Source organism: Cryphonectria parasitica (assembly GCF_011745365.1).
Source record: "Cryphonectria parasitica EP155 unplaced genomic scaffold M406scaffold_8, whole genome shotgun sequence".
Classification (NCBI taxonomy): domain Eukaryota; kingdom Fungi; phylum Ascomycota; class Sordariomycetes; order Diaporthales; family Cryphonectriaceae; genus Cryphonectria; species Cryphonectria parasitica.
In genome coordinates, this window is record NW_024468916.1 from 72,234 (window position 1) to 93,858 (window position 21,625).

The 21,625-nt window shown below is 40.7% G+C and overlaps 3 protein-coding genes across 3 annotated transcripts; all 3 read right to left on the bottom strand.

Annotated features, from left to right (window-relative positions):
* Positions 1–11,664: 11,664 nt before the first annotated feature.
* M406DRAFT_265531 (uncharacterized protein) lies at positions 11,665–11,853 on the bottom strand (the record flags this gene model as incomplete). Its single annotated transcript, XM_040917742.1, has 1 exon — positions 11,665–11,853. The coding sequence occupies one exon, from the start codon at positions 11,851–11,853 to the stop codon at positions 11,665–11,667; it is 189 nt and encodes a 62-aa protein (XP_040772206.1).
* A 103-nt stretch (positions 11,854–11,956) lies between these two features.
* Positions 11,957–16,944, bottom strand: M406DRAFT_65726 (uncharacterized protein; the record flags this gene model as incomplete). Its single annotated transcript, XM_040924945.1, has 12 exons — positions 11,957–11,997; positions 12,077–12,106; positions 14,410–14,555; positions 14,625–14,938; positions 15,013–15,141; positions 15,211–15,341; positions 15,406–15,506; positions 15,581–16,068; positions 16,124–16,384; positions 16,441–16,616; positions 16,703–16,817; positions 16,909–16,944. The coding sequence occupies 12 exons, from the start codon at positions 16,942–16,944 to the stop codon at positions 11,957–11,959; spliced, it is 1,968 nt and encodes a 655-aa protein (XP_040772207.1).
* Positions 16,945–19,419: 2,475 nt separating this feature from the next.
* On the bottom strand, positions 19,420–21,007 carry M406DRAFT_342066 (MFS general substrate transporter; the record flags this gene model as incomplete). The annotated part of the gene is made up of 4 exons (XM_040921732.1): positions 19,420–19,455; positions 19,614–20,725; positions 20,848–20,920; positions 20,969–21,007. 4 exons carry the CDS (start codon positions 21,005–21,007, stop codon positions 19,420–19,422), a joined length of 1,260 nt encoding a protein of 419 aa, XP_040772208.1.
* Between the last annotated feature and the right edge of the window lie 618 nt (positions 21,008–21,625).

Here is a 21,625-nt window from a genome sequence, read left to right on the forward strand (position 1 = left end):
AACAATAGCACTTTTGAGTTTTTACTAAATAACTAGAATGCGATTTGTTGATTCTATTCAATATCTCAATTAGAAAAGCATGATTATATATACGAATAACTTGCTAAAATACTTATAGAAGATCATTAGAAATAACAACTGATAGAAGAGAGATAATATTATAACCTATCCAATATGCAAGTTACTAGCTAGAACACTCGGAACAACTATTCGGAAAGACAGAGAAGAATTCAACATCTCAAGAACTAAGGCTTATATAAGCAAGAATTAGGGTTACAGGATTAGAATGAATCAGTAGCTGATCCATGGTAATCCGGATCAGTTGGATTACCCAGATGATCCAAGAAATCTAACAACCAATACTACTAACAGAACTGAAGAGCTGGATATATAAGAATACGTTCATTTTCATTAGATAGATCTCGTATATAGCTCTTTAGTTGTTAATCTAAGTATTCAGTTTCATATACTAAGTAGCTCCAAAGGCAGTGAATACTTGCATTGCTTATTAGAACTTGTATAGTTCTGTATTCAAGGACTTGATACTTTGATACTGCTCTTGTTAGCATAAACTCTTTGTATACTTAGGAATCTTCGGATTGCTGCAGTGCTCATTACAGCTAGAAAGATTATTCTTATAATAGATGCAAGCTTGTTGGGCTGGGATGCTGTATTGATGCAGATAGTAGAGAATAAATGAAAGCTAGCACATTTTATTAGCGGAATCTGAACAGTTGCAGTACAGAAGTATGATGCTACTAAGAGGAAGTATTGCGCTATTCTCTATACTCTATAATCTCTTCAGCAGCATCTCTATAGTTGCTATTTCATTCTGGAAACTAATGCTTATATTCTAGTGAATTAACTCAATGGAGGAATGAACAATATATCTAGTGCTCTTCTGAATAGATAGATAGCAGTGATTAAGATATTTGATTTTATTATCAAATACATTCCCGAGTTAAAGAATCCTGTAGCTGATGCTCTTTCTCGATCTCTATATTCAATGCTATTTAAGAAAGATAAAGATAGCAATATTGAGAACTAGTATAATGCTTAGCTTAATAGCATAAATTCAGATAAAGCTGATTTAGTATTACTGCTAAATCTAACTCTTTAGTGGATGGAATAGTTGAAATAGTATGCAGAGTTCTTATATTACGAGATTATTTTATCAAAACTCTTTAAGAGAGATTGTAAGAACTTCATAATAAAAGTATTAAAGCATCAAGTATTTAATCAAGCTCTATAGCGCTATGCTGATGCGAAACTTCTATGCTGATGAATAGTAGATAATCCTGATCTTCGTTACTGAATTATTAGAGAATATTATGCTAAGTTTGGATATCGAGATTGAGATTCTATAATAGCTCATATCAAGCAACTCTACTACTGGAAAGATCTCTGGATAAATGTGGCTAATGCTGTCTCGGATTGCGAGAAGTGTGCAAAGTTCAATTCAAAGATGTGAAAGAAAGGAGTAATTCTGATTCTTCCAAGTTAACTCTTTACAAGAATCAGCATCAATATTCAATATATGGCCAAGGATAGCGATTACAGATATCTTGCAGAGGCTTGCTATAATCTAACTAGCTATATACTTGCAAAACCTCTCAAGAAAGCTATAGCTGCGGAAATGAGAAAGTTCATTTTGGAAGAGATTATTCTTATATTCGGATGCTCTCTTAAAATTACTGTTAATAGAGAACCAGAAAATAAAGCTGAGATAGCTAAGATTATCAGAGCTCTTAGAATTCTGCTTATTCAGATCTTCAGTTACAATTCTTATGCTTAAGAATAAGTAGAAGCTAATCATTTTTCCTTAGCAAGTGCTCTTACTAAGCTAGCTAATATTCAATCCTGAAGATAAAAGCAGTACTTGAGACTTACATTCTTTGCTAAAAGGATTACGATTCGCTAGTTGTATGAATATAGCTCCTTTTATTTGATTTTTAGTTGAAAGCTGCTTATTCCAATTGAAACTGAAATCCTAATATAAAGAGTTCTTACATGAACCAAAAACCAATCTCTTTAGAAAGCGTTTGAAATATAGTTAAGAATAATTATAGCTAAGAAAGATGATGTGCAGAAGGCAATTGAAGCTATCCAGATATATTATTAAAAGATTGCAGCCAAAAATCAAATGCAGAGTTTGATACGAAAATCTTAACTGAATATCGGAGATCTTATGCTTATTTATAATCATATTCGGAAAATAAGCTATTTATACAATGCTAAGATTTTTTATAAGTAAAAGAATTCATATCTAATTGCTTAAATTCTAGATAAATATGCTTATAAGCTTAAGACTATAGATAGAGTTCTGCTAAAAGGCATATATTCAGCTATTAATCTCAAAAAGTTTGTATAGAATATGAATAGCATTTGGGAATCCGAGGTGCTTATACTCTGGAAAGAAGATATCAAGCTTTAATCTAGCTAATTATTAGCAGAAAAGCTGGATTCGATAAGAGCTCTCTAGCGAGGAGAATCAAATAATAATATTCTTGAAGTTTAGGAAGCAGATTCAAGCAACAATGCTACATTCTGGATTCCAGATATCATTGAATACAATCTTATGTCTAGCTAGACCAGTTCTGATCCAGAAACTATTAATTTAGTAACTGAAGCAGATGATAATGCTGAGAATGAAAATGAAGTTGGTAATAGTAAATATTTCATATAAGTAGCAGAGAAGGAGAGGCAAGAATAGAAGAAAGCAAATAGAAATGAGATGTTTATATTAATTCTAACTAAATTAGCATTTCTAGCTTATAGGGAAGATTGATTTCTTTCTATTTATATTTCCTTTTTGTTTGCAAAACACGTTTTCTTTTCATCTTTTCTATTCCATCTCGTATGTTTTGCTGGAGAAGAAGGAACGAAGTATCATCTGCTACCACTCGCTACAGAATACCATAAACCTACCTAAAAATTTCAAAGCATTCAGCACAGAGTATGTTAATCAGCTCTAAAGCTATTTTCGTTATTCAAAAATTGCAGTATATTGGAATACAATGCATGAAAAATGCAGAGCACTGAAGAAATACTGCAACCTATAGAAACTCCTTACTTTTATATATTATCCTCATTATCAGAATATCCATAAATATTATTCAATAGCTCTCTCCTTATTCTATTCAGATCTATATTATCCGTATCATCTGCTAAAGAATCATTATCAAAAACAGAGAAAGAATCTTAAAACTAAACAGACTTAGCTTATTTCTCAATACGAGATCCTACTACAGCCTTGCTCTTGCTTTTATTCTTGCTGCAAGATACAAATTGTAAAGCTGCTTATCCAAACTCAGATACTCCCTTCTTAAGAGCAGAAGAAGCAGTACTCTTCTTGCTAATCTATGCAGATAAAGTTAGCAGTAATCTTCTTAAGCATTGCAATCATAGTTAATTATAAGACTTATAGTATTCTGTGAATACTATTTTCTTAGTATAAGAGAAATCTATTTAATCTGATTATATACAATACTTTTATTCTGTATAAGCTTGTATTAAGCTTTAATAATACGCTTAATATTAGCATTGGAATTAATTTGAGAATCTATCTCGATTATACATTAAGAGCTGAGTTGGTAAAACAAGTGCTAATGCTGCAAGAAGAATAATAATTAGTATATGCTTAAATCTAATTAAGAATATTAGAATGGAAATCTTATTTATGCATTGCATTCTTTGATACAAGGAAAGTTTTTGATATAGTTATACTTAGACTTTGCATAATAAATGCAGTTGCTATACTTCCTATTGAAGAAGCTTTTCATTAAGATGCATTCTAGGAAAAGCTAGTTAATATTAATCTGCTATCTCTGGATAAGCATGCAAGCAGTAGCATACTAATAGGAGCAGCAATTGCAAGGAACTAAGTTATGCTAATCATAGGACTGAATAAGAAGGGAATTTATTTGCTTAGGTTGGAAGAAGATGCAAGTAAGATACTTGCTAAAGGGCTTCCAATCAGCTTTATACATTACAATAGGATTCAGTTTGATAGAATTCTTATTATTCAGTCTTGCAAAATGAGCAGCAAAGCTAAAGCTTAGCAGTAAGTTGTTTCAAAACATGATATTGCTTTGAATATTCTAAGAAGCATATATCAAGCTAAAATCTTTCTTAATAGTATTAAAGTTTGTAATATTAAGAAAGTTAATATAGATATTCTTAAGCTAGTAGTAGTTACTGTTCTGAGAAGGAGGAATTAAAGAAGAAAATCAGATTCAGATCTTATTAATCTCTTGAGAAGTAGTATTTATCTGTAAAGAGAAAATAGCGTTAGTAATAATTCGAGATATCTTGAGTATATTGTAGAGCTAAGCAAAAGAAGGTTGATAGAAGGAGAAGTTATTATATGAAGGATAAATTGAAAAGCAAGATGAACTGAGAGAGAGATTGTTGAATAGTTTGCTAAAGATTGATAAGATAGTAATGAGTAACAAATATACTCAACTGAGTTATCATGCTTTCTATTCAGTTTGTTGCTGAATAGCTTCTATTTAGCTAAGGATAAAGCTGTTTGCCTTGTAACAAACGGAAAGCAGTGAATTACTTAAATAGTAGCTAGATAAGATAAATTAGCTATTTTATTCATACTTACAGCTAGCTATTCTTCTTTCTCCTTCAATCTCTTTATAACTATCTTTCTCGAGTATATATATACTCTTTTTCTTTCTTATCAATGCTGCCTCAGACCTGTATACCAATATTAGAGCAAATTGTTAACTACTCTGCTTATATAATATTACCTTTCTTAACAGATCCTCAGGCTGAAGCTGCATTCTTCTCTACCTTTCTTCCTCAGTTAATACCCTCTCAATCCCTTGATTTTACACCTTTGCAAACCCTTCTTGCAATTGCTTATCTTCCAACAAAGCTATTCTTCCCTTTTTACTTTCCTTTCAATTCAGCAGCAATAGCTGAATTCAAGTATTCTCTGTTCTCATCTGTTCAGCATAGCTGAGAGAACTGAATAACCAAGGCTTACTGCTTTCAGATTGTTTTTTCCAGAGTGCTGTATTCAACTGAAGTGATCAAGAGTTATCCGCTCTACTTCAATCTAAGGAACAAAGAAAATCATCTGATAGCAGAACTTATCGAGAAGTACTTCCCAGAATTACCCTCTTGCAAGTTGTACTTGCTCACAATCTTCAGCGCTAATCCTTCTAGATATCTTCTCGATATCTATAATCTGGTTGGATTCTTAGATACAGAAATCTCTCAAGATATTAGTCTGCAGTATGCTGTAGCTGCTTTTCATTATTATGCTTAGTATAACTAACAAGATGTATTCTTGATAGAATGCTTTTGTATTCCATCAATAGCTTATCTATCTAGCTCTTCTGATATTCTTAATAAGGAGGATCTGCTTAAATATAAGGCTAGATAGAAGCGCTTATGAATTCTCCTCTTAATCAATATAGCAACTTTAGCTTATACTCTATCTTAGCTCAATATAAAGACTGAAAAAGAATTTTACATTGCTATATACAAATCTAGCAATATTCTACTAGCTTATACAAGCAAGCATTATCTAAATAGTTAGCTCAGAAGTGCTGAAGCTAATCGGGATTGGGATTTCGAGAATATTCCAACTATGCTGCTGGATAATAATTCGAATGCAGCTCTGCTCTATATAATCAAACTATTTTGCTTTCGAATTCTGAAATCTACTGATTTCTATCAATTACTTAGTAGCTATCCAGACTGGAGGCAAGCTTTCTATCTTAACTATAGAGAGACTGTACAAAATGTGAAAGAATGAGATGCAGAGATAGCTATAACAAGCCTGCACTGCTAAGCTTTCTTCTATAAGCTAGAATACAGCAACTATATGCAATATCCTAATCAGCTATTAAGAAGAAGTGCTTTACTTCAAGAATATAAAGCTGTATAAGTAGAAGCTGATAGAATACTGAATATAATCTACAAGCTGAATATTATCTTCTTTGTAGAAGGAGTTGCAGACTTGCCTGAACTGTTTATTGAAAGCAATCTCAACAGAATGAGAAAGAATATATCAGCCTTTGCTCTGAAGGATTTCAGAGCGAGTAGAGCATCCAGCCTAGTTCCGTTAAGATAACAGTTCCGAGAGAGCACAGCTCCAGCTAGCCCAATCTTGCATTCATCAAGAGGATGTAATATCAGCTTAGAGTTAAGTTAACTTCTATTCGGAACTCCTACTAATCCTTACTTCTCTTTATCTTGAGAAATGCTTATCAGTTCAGAACTAACAATCAACCTGTTAATGCAGCAAACAGCTAAGCCTGAATATGCTACTAAAGCTCCATTGCATCAGAGACTGAGAAGCAGCAACATTATGCCTCCCAGTTTTCCTAATAGATCTCAGGAGCCTTGTATGCTTCTATAGAATAAGCTTCATAGCCTTAATCCTATTAGGCTCTCAGTAGATTCTCCGAACTGAACAGGATTCGATTATGCTATTAAGATGGATATGTATAAAGCGGACTGCGAAAGGATTCGTTGAGTAAGGATGCAGAATCAGAAGAAAACTGCTGCTGCTGCTGCTGCTCGAGCAGAGTTTGAAAGCAGACAGAGATAGAGAAGAGATCAGCATTAGAATCTGTTCAGATCATACCCATATTACAAATGAACTGAAGATAGATACTAATACTTCTGCATTGATTTAAATAATAGCTCAAGCAATAGGGAGAGATATGAGGATTGAATTGGAAGAATAGTTTGGTTTGCAGTATTTCCTTTAGCAGTTTGTGATGAATTCTTTATTTCTTTACTTCATCTTCCTCTGATCAGACCTGGCACATCATTGGACTTGTTGCAACTTTGGAAGAAAGTTGCTGGGAGAGGACTGTTGTGGTGGCCAGGGTGGTAGTCCGTAGAACGTGAAGTACAGTGGATCAAGGGTCCTCATACATATAAAGGATACTATTCACTTTTCAAATTCTTTAGCTATAAGCAAGAATGAAGCATCCTTTCTCTTCCTTTCAATTTTGAACCCTTTGGACAGATCTAAGACAGGTTTTTCACCCTGTTCTTGCGCTTGTGTGGCTTTAGTTTGCTGTCCTCATCTGCACAGGCACGCTTGGGTTGCACGAGCCCTTGCTCATTGCTTCAGCAGCTGTTTGTTCCTTTTTCTTTCGAGGGCGACGGCGCCCTAGTTCTGGTTCAATAGCTTAATTAAAGAATATTGCAAAGTTCTCTAGCTAATTCTGCTTAAAGATTTTATCTTTAATATCATTTTTGAATCCCTTATAATAATACTTTATAAGATTCTTATCTTTCTATAGAAATTATGCTAAGAGTTGCTTGAATTTAATTATATAAGCAGAAGCTGATTTGATCTGCTTGAGATTCATAAGCTGCTGAGCTATAGTACATTCTTTGTTGGAATTATCAAAAGTTTCCTTGAAAGCTTTCTTGAAGCTTTCAAAAGAATTAAATATATTCTTAGTACTCTGAATATGTATATTGGGATTGTTCTAATACTTCAAGTGGTTGCATAGAGAAGGCTTGTATTAGATGAAAGCATTCTTTTCGAAATGAGTTTCTGCAAGAATAACTTTTTCAGATTTCTTAATAAACTAAGTTTTATAATGCAGAAAATATGCTCTGTAGTAAATGAGAAATCCATGTAGCATCTTTTGATTGCTATTATATATAGCGAGCTTATTTATCTTATATACTTTTCCAGCACTACTGATGATTATAGAAATAAACTGCGCTTGCTAAGCTTATTAAGCTAGTTAAGCTTATTGATTAGCAATAGTAGCGCTCTAAGCCTGCTATTATTTGCATAGATTCTAAATATGCTGAATAAGCTAATATATCTGATTAACTAGTTCTTTCTGAGTAGGAGCATATAAGAATGAAGGAATTCTTGAAGAAGCTATTATATTCCGTATTGCTTAAGAGAATAATACTGAATTATTCTTGAACAAGAATTATCAAAATGTAATAAGCACTATAATAATCCGAAGATTCCTAAATATACAAGAGATTTATGCTAATAAGAGCAGTATTAAAATATCAAGTTCTGGAATACAGAACTGTACAAGTTCTAATAAGCAATGCAAATATTTACTGCTTTTAAAGCTACTTAGTATAAAAGATTGAATACTTAGATTAACAACTAAAGAGCTATATACGAGATCTATCTAATGGGAATGAATATATTCTTATATATCCAGCTCTTCAGTTCTGTTGGTAGTGTTGGTTGTTGGATCCCTTGAATTACCTGAGTGATTCAACTGATTCGGATTATCATGGATCAGCTACTGATCCATTCTAATCCTGTAACCCTAACCCTTGCTTATGTAAGCCTTAGTCCTTGAGATGTTGAATCCTTCCCTGTCTTTCCGGACAGTTGTTCCGGGTGTCCTGGCTGGTGACCTGCATGTTGGATGGGTTATAACAGAAGGCTTGCAAGCTGCCTCAGCCAGCATTTCCAGAGCGCTGATACTATGCTAAAGCAGCAATATCAACTTCCTGCTTATAACAGAAGCAGAAGATGCGCTAACTACTAGCGCAGAAGCAGCGCTTACAAAGCGCATTAGCTAAAGAACATCCTGCAAATTCTCATCAGTTAGCTCCTAATCAAAGAAGCAAGCATTATCCAGAGCTAAACCCGCTTTATAAGAAAGCTATAGTAGCTTGTAAGCAGTGCGAAAAACAAGAGGGAGCAGAAGTAATACTACTTACAGACTAATAGAAGTAGTTGCTGCAAGTATATCGAAAACAACAAGCATCAGAGCCTATAACGAATCAATATAAGAATTTGTAAAACAAGAAAACTAGCACATCTAACTAATCCCAGCACTAAATCTCAAGCTCCTGAATGCAGCAATACATATATCCCTGGCACCAGCCAGCAGAGGAATATACTGCATCCGGTTCCTCGGAAATCTTCTTCCTCTTAACAGCTTAGCAATATTAGCGCAGCGCTGTATATACAATATATATGAGTACTTACAGAAGCTGTAGGAGTGATAGAAGGCAGGGCCTCTGGGGCAGGAGTTTCGGAAGACTCGAGAAGGAATGAGAAAGAGAGCAAGAGCAAGGGAGAAGCTCTTTTGCGCTTCTTGCTAGCAGGAGCCTTGCAGCTACCACGCCAACTGCTGCAGCAGCTACGAGAGGGAGAGAATGCAGAAGCAGCAGGAGCACCCAAGAGCAGAAAGTAGCGAGAAGGGAGCACTGCATCAACAGCGCCGGAGGAGGCATTACCAGTCTCCGAAGCCTTAGGGACGGTCTGACTCTCAGAGATCTCAGGAGCTAGCGCAGCCTCCCCAGATGCATTGATAGCAGTAAAAGAAGATATCTGTAATGAATCAGCTTTTATATAATGCTTCAGAGAATAGAAATACATATACTATACTATTGCTGCTATTGTTATTATTATTGCTGCTGCTATTGCTATAATAGCTAAAGAAAGGGAAAAATAAAAAGAAAAAGAGATTCAGATACAAGAGCGAAATAAAGAACAATAGTATTCCACTAGCGTATGCACTCCAAGCAACTCTATTATCTAGCTTTAGAAGCTATTCCAAGATTGCAATAGTATGAACAACTGCACCAAGCTGCGCAGTCTTCGTAATTACGCTGCATCTGCGCTGCGCTAGCGCTGGGGAAATCTTTATAACATCACATAACTTACCAGCGGAGAGAAACTTAGCCCTCTAGAGCGAGGCACCCCGACAACAAGAACCAACTGATAAGAGAACTATTAACAAGTATGAAGAAACCTATGGATCCGCACAAGAGCAGCTCGAGCATATAGTTCCTAGGAACAGGAATCTGGAAGAGGGAGGATTCTATTAGAGCTTGTATGCGCACAAAGGAAATAGGTAGCCCTTGCAACTCCTGGTGGCAGTCCAGAGCTGCTGCAAGGGCTTTGCTCTGAAGCAGCGCTCTCATACGATGCTGCATAGCTATCAGGCCATTATCATCCCATCTAGTCCAGGCTAATTGTATACATAAGGGAAAGGGGAATAACAGGTTCAGCAGCGAAAAAGAGGAGGAGAGAGATAGGTTCAGTAGTTCCTTTGAATGAAAGCATCAACAGAGCGGCTTGGGAGCAGCTCACACCCCTTCACCTCACTTGTGTGCCCTTTTTACCCTGACATAAGCATTATAGCAATCCGAAGATTCCAAAGTATATAAGAGATTTATACTAATAAGAGCAGTGCTAAGTATAAGCTTTGAATACGGAAATACAACTGAGATAATTATGCAAGTATTTACTGCCTTTGGAGCTATTAAAATAAGAGAGTAATCTGATACTTAGATTAATAACTGAAGAGCTATATACTTGATTTATCTAATAGTAATGAGCGTATAGTTATATATTCAGCTCTTCAGTATAGCTTGCTGAGATCGCTGGCGAGTCTAGCGATCCTCCCTCCTTTATAACCCTAACCCTGGATTATGTAATCAATGCTTTGTCAGAACGTTGGGTTCTTAACACCTGGTCCTTGCTACTCGTAACCTGTTTGTAACCTACATGTTGGATGAGTTATAACAATATAGCAAGCTTATTCATCTTATATGCTTTTTCAGCATTGCTAGTAATTGTAAAGATAAACTGCATCTGCTGAGTTTATTAAGCTAGCTAAGCCTGCTGATTAGCAATGATAATACTCTAAGCTTGCTATTAGTTATATAGATTCTAAATGCGCTGAATAAGCTAGTATATCTGATTGATCAGTTCTTCCTAAGTAGAAGCATGCAAGAATAAAGAAAATCTCTGAAAAGCTATTGTATTCCGTATTGCTTAAGAGAATAATACTGAATTATTCTTAAATAAGAATTATCAAAATATAATAAGCATTATAGTAATCTAAAGATTTCAAAGTATACAAGAAGTTTATACTAACAAGAGCAGTGCTAGATAAGAGCCTTGAATACGGAAATACAACTAAATAATTATATAAGTATTTACTGCTTTTGAAGCTATCAGAATAAGAAAGTAATCTAATACTTAGATTAATAACTAAAAAGCTATATATTAAATCTATCTAATAGTAATGAATATATCTTTATATATTCAGCTCTTCAGTATAGCTTATCTTAGCTTACTACTGATTCAGATGATTCGAGCTTACTGAATCATCTAATAATCCAGTGATCCATCCCTATTGTATCCCTAACCCTGGGTTATGTAATCAATGTTTAGTTAGAACGTTGGGTTCTTGATACCTGGTCCTTGTTACTCGTGACCTGTTTGTGACCTGCATGTTGGATGGGTCATAACACAGAGATATACTCGAGGAAAGAAGTTCAGAATCTCGATCCAGGCTCTTTTCGATGAATTGAATGTAAAGAAGAGCTACCAAGAACTAATCCATTCTCTTCTTAGCTTTCAACTATTCCAGCCTTATCTATATTCCATTAATTAGCTAGCTTAATAGCTTGAATTTGAGAAAGATCAAAAAGATAGAACTAAAGCTGTATTATCTCTGTTGTAGCTCTATTGATCCGTTCAGAAGCAATCCGTTGATTCTTTCGAATATATATCTCTGGATTTCTTTTCAAAAAGCTCTTAGTTTATCTCTTTCCTAGCTCTTGAGAGTCTTTTTAAACCTCGAGAATCCTTTAAGCAAAATGCTTAAGTTCGGAGTAGCTAGATAGGAGCTCTAGACTTTCCTGAACAAGAATTTATTCAGCTAACTGCTTTTCCTAAGTAAAAGAGAGCTTTTGCTGGTATTGATAAGCTGTTTGATGCGATTCTCTTCCTGCTAGATGTTGTTGAAGAGTAGACCTTGGTATGCCATACTCGCGTGAGGCCTGTTTCTGTAACAAGCCCTTTCCGATAGCCTCGATGGCCTGGGCAAGCTCAAATTCGGTATACGGCTTCGTTTTAGGCATATCGAGGTTCTGTGAAGAGATGAAGTCATTTGAATAAGAACTGGTTGAGGAAACTTTGTAAAAGTAAAGGTGGTGGAAATGGCGGTGTGGCTGTTCAGGGGTGCTAACAAGGGGGGGGTGCCAACAAAGGGGTGCTTTGACTTACTTTTGAGCCCCAACTATGCTGGGGATATCAAATAGAAATTGGGAAGTGATCATTAAAACGGATGGCTGACTGGAATACATAGGAGCGAGACGCGGCCTCCCATGCCGACTTGACAAATGACACAGCCGTGGTCCGCTCCCATGTAGAAGGGCTTGTTAATGCCGGTCGTGTCGTGTTAGTCATCTCACACTCCTACGGCAGCCAGATCGCCAGCAACTCTCTTTTTGAATTGGGTCTCCAGAGCCGATCCAAGAAGGGCCTACCAGGTGGCGTTTCCCGCATTGTTTACATGTGTGCCTTTGCTCTCACTGAGGGCCGTTCGATGATCGACGTTGTCAAGCAGCATGGCCACGAGGACCTTATTCCCATCTCCTTCCTCTTCGACGAAGATCAGAGCGTGGTCAGTGCTGACCCCAAGAAGTGTTGGTGGGCGAGGGCGCAGACCCAGTGGAGATAGAATCATATGTCGCCTCTCTTGTCCGATGGAACGGCAAGTGTATGTACCAGGGGATCGATAGATGTGCCTGGAGGGAAATTCCCGTCAGTTACATATACACTACCCTTGATATGACGGTTCCGTTGGACTACCAGAAGTATATGGTCGCTCAGCTAGAGGCAGCTGGCCGGCAAGTCCAGACTTCCCAACTTAACCATGGCTGAGGGGGTCGTGGATGCAGTGAACAAGGCCGTGGCAGCCTAGTCAGTGCTGGTATGCGGTGGTCAAAAGTCGGTATGCCATAGCAGGGCGGAGAGCTTAGGGAACCTGATAGGAGAAGTCTAGACATATTAATACAAAACTTCGGAAAAGCTTTGCATATTCAGGCTACTAACTCTGATCTTCAATCGAATCATGAGCAATGCAAGCTAGAAGCTTCGATACTCGACTTCAATATAGTGAGCTTTTGGTATCTTGAATTGAGACTGTCTATACTGCTGAGATGGAGTTTCTATCACCCTCTAGGTTGCAATATTAATCACACCATCGACTTCACAAAGATCATATTGAACTAATTTATGCTACACTTATTCCCTCTAGTCTTCATCATTCCCTTGCTTTCTGATGAATCTGTTACCACTCTAAGCTAAGTTTTTAAAATTCATCACAGCAACATATTCAGAGATAATATATGCGAGGGCAAAAAAGCTCGTATTGCAGTGCGCTAAAGAAAAGAGAAAAGAAGAGGAAAGCCACGAGGGCAACTAACTGAGGCTATCAACAGGTCTGGCTGTTGGCTGGCGCTGGGCCGTGCACGGCCTAGGGCCAGTGACTCACTGGCCCTCGCACATAACAAGATACAGCTCGCTCAATCCCGTGTGTATTGTACAGTAAGCTTCTCAGGATGATTTTTGGCTTTTTCTCCACCACGAGCATTCGCGTAAACGCCTACCAGGCTCATTCCGGATCTCTGTCGCAATCTGGAGAACAGCTCTAGCCTGCCCCTTCGCTTCAGCTTGCCGGAAAGCTAGCTCGACGGTCAGCAAATTGCATTCATGCATGAAGACAGCAGCATGTAGTGGAGCCTCGCGGACATCTGTCTCCACGTCGGTCACGCCTCCATCGCCGAATAGACGTGGCAGGTTCGGAACCCACATCGGATGTACACGAATATCTTTTAATCAAGCCGCTCAGACATGTTGCAGCAGCTGAGACGTTGCATTGTCCTTGGCTGCAGAATTCAATTCCTCAATGTGAGGCGACGTCTGGTTCGCCCCACTGAATGTAACCGCCGGGTTCTGTTGGTTGGTTACAGCCGGGGATGTGGCAGCCCGTGGGCTGCGCCGCAGTAAAGTCGAGAGGGGGGTGTCTCACTCATGGTCTTTAGGCTGCGAAGGATTCGCGGGATGTTGTTGTCGTGTAGAACGAAGGCAAAATTCGAATGTGCACGAGATCGTAGGCCCCAATAAGGTCCTCCAGTACAGGTTGGTAGATGCCACTTCCTCAACGTAACATTGCGTGAAATACGTCCAGCACATCAAGGTGAAGTGAATTGGACAAGTGAGTAGCCATGTCCATAAGCCAGAACCTCAGAATCGAGGAAAGGTCGCATCGCAACTTCGCTCGCTATGCTATGAAGCCTCATATTTATATCACTAGGACCTCTAAGGAGATGTATAACCAGCTGAGCTCTGAACTGAAGATGCTGAATCTAGACGTGCCACACGCGTTTCTTGCGCCTTTCCCGCTACCCTCCCCCAATCTGTTGTCTCTCCCTCTCCCAGACTGAGACGACAAGCAACAAATCATATAAAGCGTCTCTTTTTTTCCATCTCTAATAAGACTCTGATTGTCTGCCACTAGATGGTGGTGTCCGTCTTGTTGTAATTCTCGAGAGATATACGAGATACTTCTTTCTGAGAAGGGGCTTCGACTGAATCACTGGCCGTTTCGTTATCTTTCTTTCCGAAAGCACGCTGAATCCAGAATATAAGAGTATGTCGCTCCTCGATAATGGGATAGATTGTGACGCCCATGAAAGAGAATATGGCCCAAAGTAAAGACACAATGACCCATCCAGTAAAAAAGCTTTTCGAAAACTTGTACGCTGTACCGTAAAGACTATTGTTGACATCAGTAATCATATCAGAACATATGTTCACTAACAAAAACCTCAAAGGAAATACTAACCTGAGCGGCCAGATTATAAACAGAGCTAAAAACAAAAAGAGAGTAATGCCGCGAGCAATGTAAGCTGCTTTCTTCAGCTTCTTAGGGTCGTAGTCTGCATCTTCGCAGGCGAGATCTCTAACATTGCCTTCATCGTCTGTTAAGCGAATGGCGGCGAGAGTGTCCCATGTGTAATGAGCGTTGTGGAATATAGATATACTGAGAGTCACAAGAGCAGCTGCCCCGATCCCTGCGATGCAGCCATATAGACAAGGATCTGTTGCTCCAACAGACGCAATGCTCACGACTCCCGAAAACCGCTTAGCCAGTGTCAACTGCGTGAAGATTCAAAGTTAGAGCAGCTGCTGAAATCTAGGTGTGGAGATAATGTGTGGATAAATGACCTTACCCAAACTATAATAGCAGTGCAGAACCCCGTCCATATAGATGCGGTTGCTGCCAGCGATCCTTGTCGCGAGGAGAAAAAAGTAAGAATAAGTCCAGGTAATGCTGAGCCCGTGAATATTCCCGTCATATTCTAGGATGGATCAGGCAAAACAGGTCAGTGGCGATAACTGATACATCAGTTCCATGGAAATATGCTCACGTATATGAAGCCGAGGTCGATCTGACATCCGTGCAACATAGATCCGAAAGCTGCCATGAAGACCGCGAACCCAGCGACGCAATAGTGACCCGAGCGTAGCACTTGAGCATCAGAAGCTTTTGGATTGAGATCTTTGGAGAGCTTGGGTTAGCGAGGCTGGAACTGAGCGTGTCCTTATACAAGGTCTTGACTTACATGTCTTGTATACATCATAAGAAAGAACAGTGGACACGCCGATGAGTTGACTAGAAATCGCACTAGTACAGCTCATAAACATAAGTACAAGCACTGGATATCTGATGTCAGTGTATGCTCAGATGGAACTTCTTTTCTTCGCGTGCATATGGGCATGAGCTTAAACAGAATATACTTGCCTGCGCCAGCACCGCCTTTTCCCGCAATTGTCTGAGCAGCGTATGGCAGGGTCAGGCCAGCACTGATCTCCGACGAGCTCATTCTCCTAGGGTATGTTGGGAATGCCTGCGTGTTCTCCAATGCAATAGCCGCGATTCCCATTGTCGTAGCTAGGGTAAAAGGCATTGCGTACCACGCCAGTCCTCCGAGAACATATCCGGGGATGGTGGACGCAGGATCCGCTGCAATGCCCTTTTGATGAAAGGAATTGTCCAAAAAAACGACCCCGGTATATTCCAGGATACTGAGAATAGCAAATTTGAGTGCGGGGAGAGATCTTATTGTAAGATAACTGCCGTCTTGAGTAGGCGCTGAGAAGTTGTTGCGTTTGGCTGCTTCGATAAGCATATCCCACATAGCTCCTGGTGATCCTATCTGATTGCCAGTTGCGTAGACTTTGAACCAAAACACGAAGATAACAATCAGAATGATTGCGGTATGAACCTAATCAGAGTCAGGCCGTATTCATTCATTGAAGGAGTCACACAATAAGACTTACGTAATCTGTTAGGATCGTTGCTCGCAACCCCCCTCGCAACGTGTATGCTGCAACACTGACAGGAAGCAACCAGAGGCCGGCGTACACGTTCATTCCAGTAAGGGAATTAATTGCAGCCGCACCTCCTATCAAAATTGACGAAACAACTAGAATGTTCGAGGCTAGGCTGAAGAACATGAAGGAAAAATGCGCGGTTGTGCCGTATCGAATTCTGATTATCTCCAGGAATGTTTTGGCATTGGGTGCTTTTCGCTTGGATTGCTTTGTTCCAATCAGTGAATCGTGAACGCGAGGTGTGTAGGTCAAGATACACTTACAATAGCCAGATTGCTGAACACCATAATTTGTGTGCTATTACAAGCGGCGTAGAAGAATGACCCAGCGACACCATATTCATACGCAACGGTTGCTGAAGACAGTAGTGTCGTGCTCCAAGTCCATGAGGATATCACACCAGCTGCGGTCAGGCCAGTCCCGAGAGATCGCTTGGCAACTTCATAGAGCAAGTCCATAGCTATTAGTATCTTTGCATACGCGAATGTGAATATCAACAGGCCGGTATCCACCAGCGTCACGCACCGGTAAACTCTTCGGCGTTGTTGAAATTTCCTCGCTTTCTCAAAAGCGCAGTGACTGACATCATACCCAGGGCGAAGAGTGCGCCCAAACCAATCACAACGCCATATCCGGCGCCCTGTGAAGACGGTTATCATGTCAGCCCTCTGATGCTTTCCAATATGCAATTCAAATATGGAGAGAAGAATGAGCAGTTACGGTAGACTTACCTGAGATAATGGAATCGCTGGACTTGTGTCAGACATTCTGTATGAACAAAGTGTAGTACGGAGGTTGCGATAAATCGATCTTCAACAGAACTTCAAGCTTCAAGCAGCTAGCAAAAGCTCTGAGTCTATGCTTTATGTTTGAGTGCGCAGTCAGACTCAAAAAGTAAACAAGAGTTCATGTATGCTAAGAGCAATCTCCAGCTCGAATAACGCCATCTCCGCAATAATTGCGCTAGCTATCTCTATTGCCATGCTCATTTCTTAGTACACTAAACTGTACTGAATCAGTCATCGTGACCTTCGTAAGTGATTATCCTTCCTAATGCCATATGAGGTAAAATGACGCCACACACTACACACGATTCTACACCGTGAAGATAGGTGAAGACCCATGCTTAGTGTAAACCCTAGAAACCTTGAAGTGGATCTTGAGGATCATGTGATAAGCACTGCAGCAATTCGCAGACACTGAAATACATCTGATTGCAACCATGTAACAATACCTATCATCGAACACATCGGCATAGCTTGGTCCTTATGGACAAAATGCAGGCACTGGATGAAGAATCTTGTAGTCCTGGATAAGGACATGATTCCCGTTTAGATCATTTGTCCGATTTTGTGCTTGGCCTTTTTTTTTTCCTTGATGTGCTGAGAGACTATTGCGACATCGTCTGCAGGAATTACATGATCTTTAATCGGGCACATTCTCTCTGTCTGTAAACAAAAAAAGTTTCAAGAGATCGACGGGATCTTACAGATAACGAGCAGTACCTGACTCTCTGTGACTCAATCTTCATCACGCATATCTACTTCAGATCTGATAAAAGCTAGACTCAAAGATTAGACCTATTGGCTCAGCAGCATGGGTAGCAGGAGACAGCTTATATAATCACAAGTCGATTTCTCGATTGGTGCATACAGATGTATTCATCAGTACTTGTAGACATGCTGCGGACTTTATCTTGAAATGCATTGCAGAATGAAAGAATGTTGAAAAAATATGGTATGACAGAGAATTCCTGCGAGTCAGTCTCCAACCTCTTGGAAGCCGTTCAATCTGCACTCTGAATGCTTGCTCGCTCATCTCGAATGAACTCTTTGTATAATTTTTCAATGGCTCTTCCTTTGAGAATAGAAGACTTCCACTTTGTCTCAAGCTGCCGAGCCTCTATTTCAGTCTCGAGCTCAATACCAATCCGACCGAGCCTGCCAACAACATCTATGGTCGATTCAACACCACATCGCTGAACAGCATTTCATGTCTATATGAGATCAAAAATGTTCCATACCTAGTGATTATGTATTATTATGTTGGGCTATTAGTCCAGCTGTTCGACCTCTTTATGAGATATCACTATATGCACGTATTGCGACACTGGCCTTCTCAGAGAAGTCGCAAGCCTTATAGCTCCTGTCAACCTTCAATGCATTTTGTGATCATCAAGCTTGGGAGAATGCCGCGCAGTCCTTTCGACCTTCCCTTCTCCTAGTTTCTCGAAGGGTGGGTAGACCGGACAGTTTGGACTTTCTATGCAAAGGATCGAACTGGAGCCAGGGATCGTTTGTGCTATGCAGCGGAGAGACTTTCGGCATAGGGCCCTGCAGGTAGGTGCATCTTTTCCACCAACGCGCCAAACATGACATCTTACTGGTAGAAATTCGGTCGTGTTTATATGGCACTTGATACTTATTTACACCTTTCCCGCCTACATACTATAGGGGCCTCCTGGAGACCGCATTGCTGCTGTTAATCATCCGCGAATTTCGGCAATATGGATCGGATCACGGACCCCAAAAAGGCGATATCGATTCTTATTGCTCTCTGCAGTGAGAGCCCCTTAGTGCGACATCGAGTCGAAGGGTTTCTCAACCGGATGGACAAAACGGGCTCAAGCGCAACCTCTGCAAAGCAGCAGGGCCAAAAGAGAAAGACAACCTCGGTCATCAAGATCTGCACCCAGTGCCATGAGCCATTTTAAGAAGAAGACAACACGGACGACGCGTGTCGGTATCATGACGGTGAGTTCCTCATGCTCTATTTCTTCACCTCGCATTCTCTTGGACACGGACACATTTCAGGAACACTAAAGGTGTGACAGGCGAGCTCGAGGGCGATTACGACGCCGATGTTTGGGAGGATCACGATGAAGACTGCCATGGCACGATCGATACAGAGCAAAATCGGATGGAGTTTCCCGAGCATTTGTGTGGGACTGTTGTGGGAAGGAGGGATACCGTTCCGGCTGCACTCGAGGGAAACATAACGCCTTAGGTGATCGAGGAAGATACAGCAAAGTACCTGGCACAATGTGTGCGGCTGCTGAATCCGAGATAGAGGACGATAGCCTGGAAGAGGGTGAAAGCTCCGAGGATGAAGAAAGTAATGATGACTAGGCTTGTCTTTATCATATGATATGCATCGAAACACCTTACGAATTTGACAATAACTGCCTCGATAACCGCATAGTGCGAGAGCTTTTCAATGGAATTACCTGTCGCGTATTGTGATCAGGCCATCTCGTGAACTGCACAGACGAGAACGATCTTCAGCCAAATACAGTTTTTCTCACTATGAGAGTGCTTTGACTTGGAGCCCAAGCATAGATGACCGAACCTGAGAGAACCACCTCGTACCATATTTAAATAACTACCTATCTTCGACTGCACAGCCTCCCTTTTCGCAATACAAGTGAACTGGATACAAGAATAGCACCTGCTGCTATGCACACACCGGCCCAAGTCCAGGACACCCAAAATCCAGCTTGGCGCATAAGAGCCCCAGCAATAGGAGAACCAAACAACATGCCAAAAGACATGATTGTGAATGCCATGCCAAAGCGTGTGCCAATGACATCTGGTCTATGAGAAGACAGGCAGACGTAAACAGAGGGCTGTAAAGCAAAGAACGCCCCTGTTAAAAAACCGTAAAAACAGACCAAAGCCACCATGCCGGCCAGATTTGATTCCACAGCCATAAAGCAAAATGTAACGACGGATGTCAATCCGGCCACGATGACAATCAGGTTTTGAGGGCCGATGTTAATGGCTAAATAGCCAGCGAGGACTCGACCGACAGTGGACACACCGTTCAAGATCGACAGTAAATCGTCTCCATTGAGATGACTTTGCTGTGAGGTCTTGGTGAGAATCGCGGTAGCATAACTCGGCACATAAAAATATGGCACATATAGGCCGAGAAACACAGTAAAGCATCCAACCACGAAAAGGCAGTAGGGCGCTTCTCGGAGGGCTGTCGGATCATACAGGGCGCGATGTTGTCGCTTCGTCCTCTTCCCCGACTGCGCCGACGTGGATGGTATTCTCATCGTGGTGTTCGCGAAGCCGAGTGTTCCCAGGGCGATGAACCCAATGACCCTCACCGCCCATCCGAATCCAACAGCAGTATTGAGTCTTCGAAACACAATCGGAAAGACAACACCACCAACTCCGCTTCCACAGGCAGCGAGTCCGTTAGCCAGTGGCAGGCGAGTGTCAAACCACATGCTCGGCACCCCAACAGACAGAATCGCCAGACAGCCCGTCCCCGCGCCAATACACGCACCCTGTGCGAGAAGAAGCTGCCAGAGATTCGAGCATGTGCTCTGGGCCATAGTGCCACCAACAATGAGAAGGCTACCAATGACTGAGAGGTGTTTGAAGTAACCCATGTCGAAGAGAGGCCCGGTCACGACGCCAAGAAATACCATGAGGAACGACTGTAGCGAGCCGATGGTGGATATCTCGAAGGATGTGTGACTGGACAGCAAATCAGAGGCATAATATTCTTCGAATGCCCCGAAGGAGGTTAGTAACCCTAGATGCAACAGTAAGCCAGTGTACGCGCCGCAGTGAGCCCAGATAATGATTATCTGAAATATCGTGGCCAACCCTCTTTCACTCTGATGTTATAGACATAGAAACGCCGCGAGAACTCACCCCATGTATTAAAGTACAACACAAAAGCCCCAGCGACCTGGAGCCAAGCTTCAAGTCCTCCATTGGGTCGGGCCTTTGGCCGAGCTGGCCCCGTAGCGACTTCAATAGTGGTTTCAGAAACCTCGGCCGACTCTTCGCTGTCGGCATGCCCTGTGCTCATGTTGCAGGGTTAAGATGACTGTGCTGACGTTGTCTACTCGTTTCTATTCGCTTTATGTCTTCATCGGAAAGCAGTTCTCTAATTGTTAAACATGGTAGAATAATGCCGTCTTATAGACATTTAATTACAAATAATCTTCGGATAGAGCTGTGCAGATCAGGTCAACGGCGATTTCCAGAGAAGTGTTGATACGAATGCGAAGCCTGACCCACTGATCCTTTCTTGGAAGGTGACAAGCAAACAGGACACTCCCCACAATGGCCTGACGGGGTGGCGGTATTTCGGCCTCGTCTGTGTTTGGCACGTCTGGATGCCGGGATGCATGAGGTCGCGCGAGCGGCTGCGGCTTGTCTTTTTGCACGGGTGATCCCGATGATCCATTTAGGATGCCACCTCTCGAAGTAAGCGTTCTGGCAGGGTCTGTCCTTGCCTGTGCTATGTCCACCAGCTGTGCCTTGTCTTGTGTATGTACTAGTGAGGCAGCAAGCCAACGTTTCAATACCTAGTACGACGGAACGATCACCCTTTTATGCTACTATGTATCTATGAACACCTTCATGTAGGGACTGTGGTGTGCTGTGCTGCTTTGAGAGATATTGAATTAATTTGAAACATCCT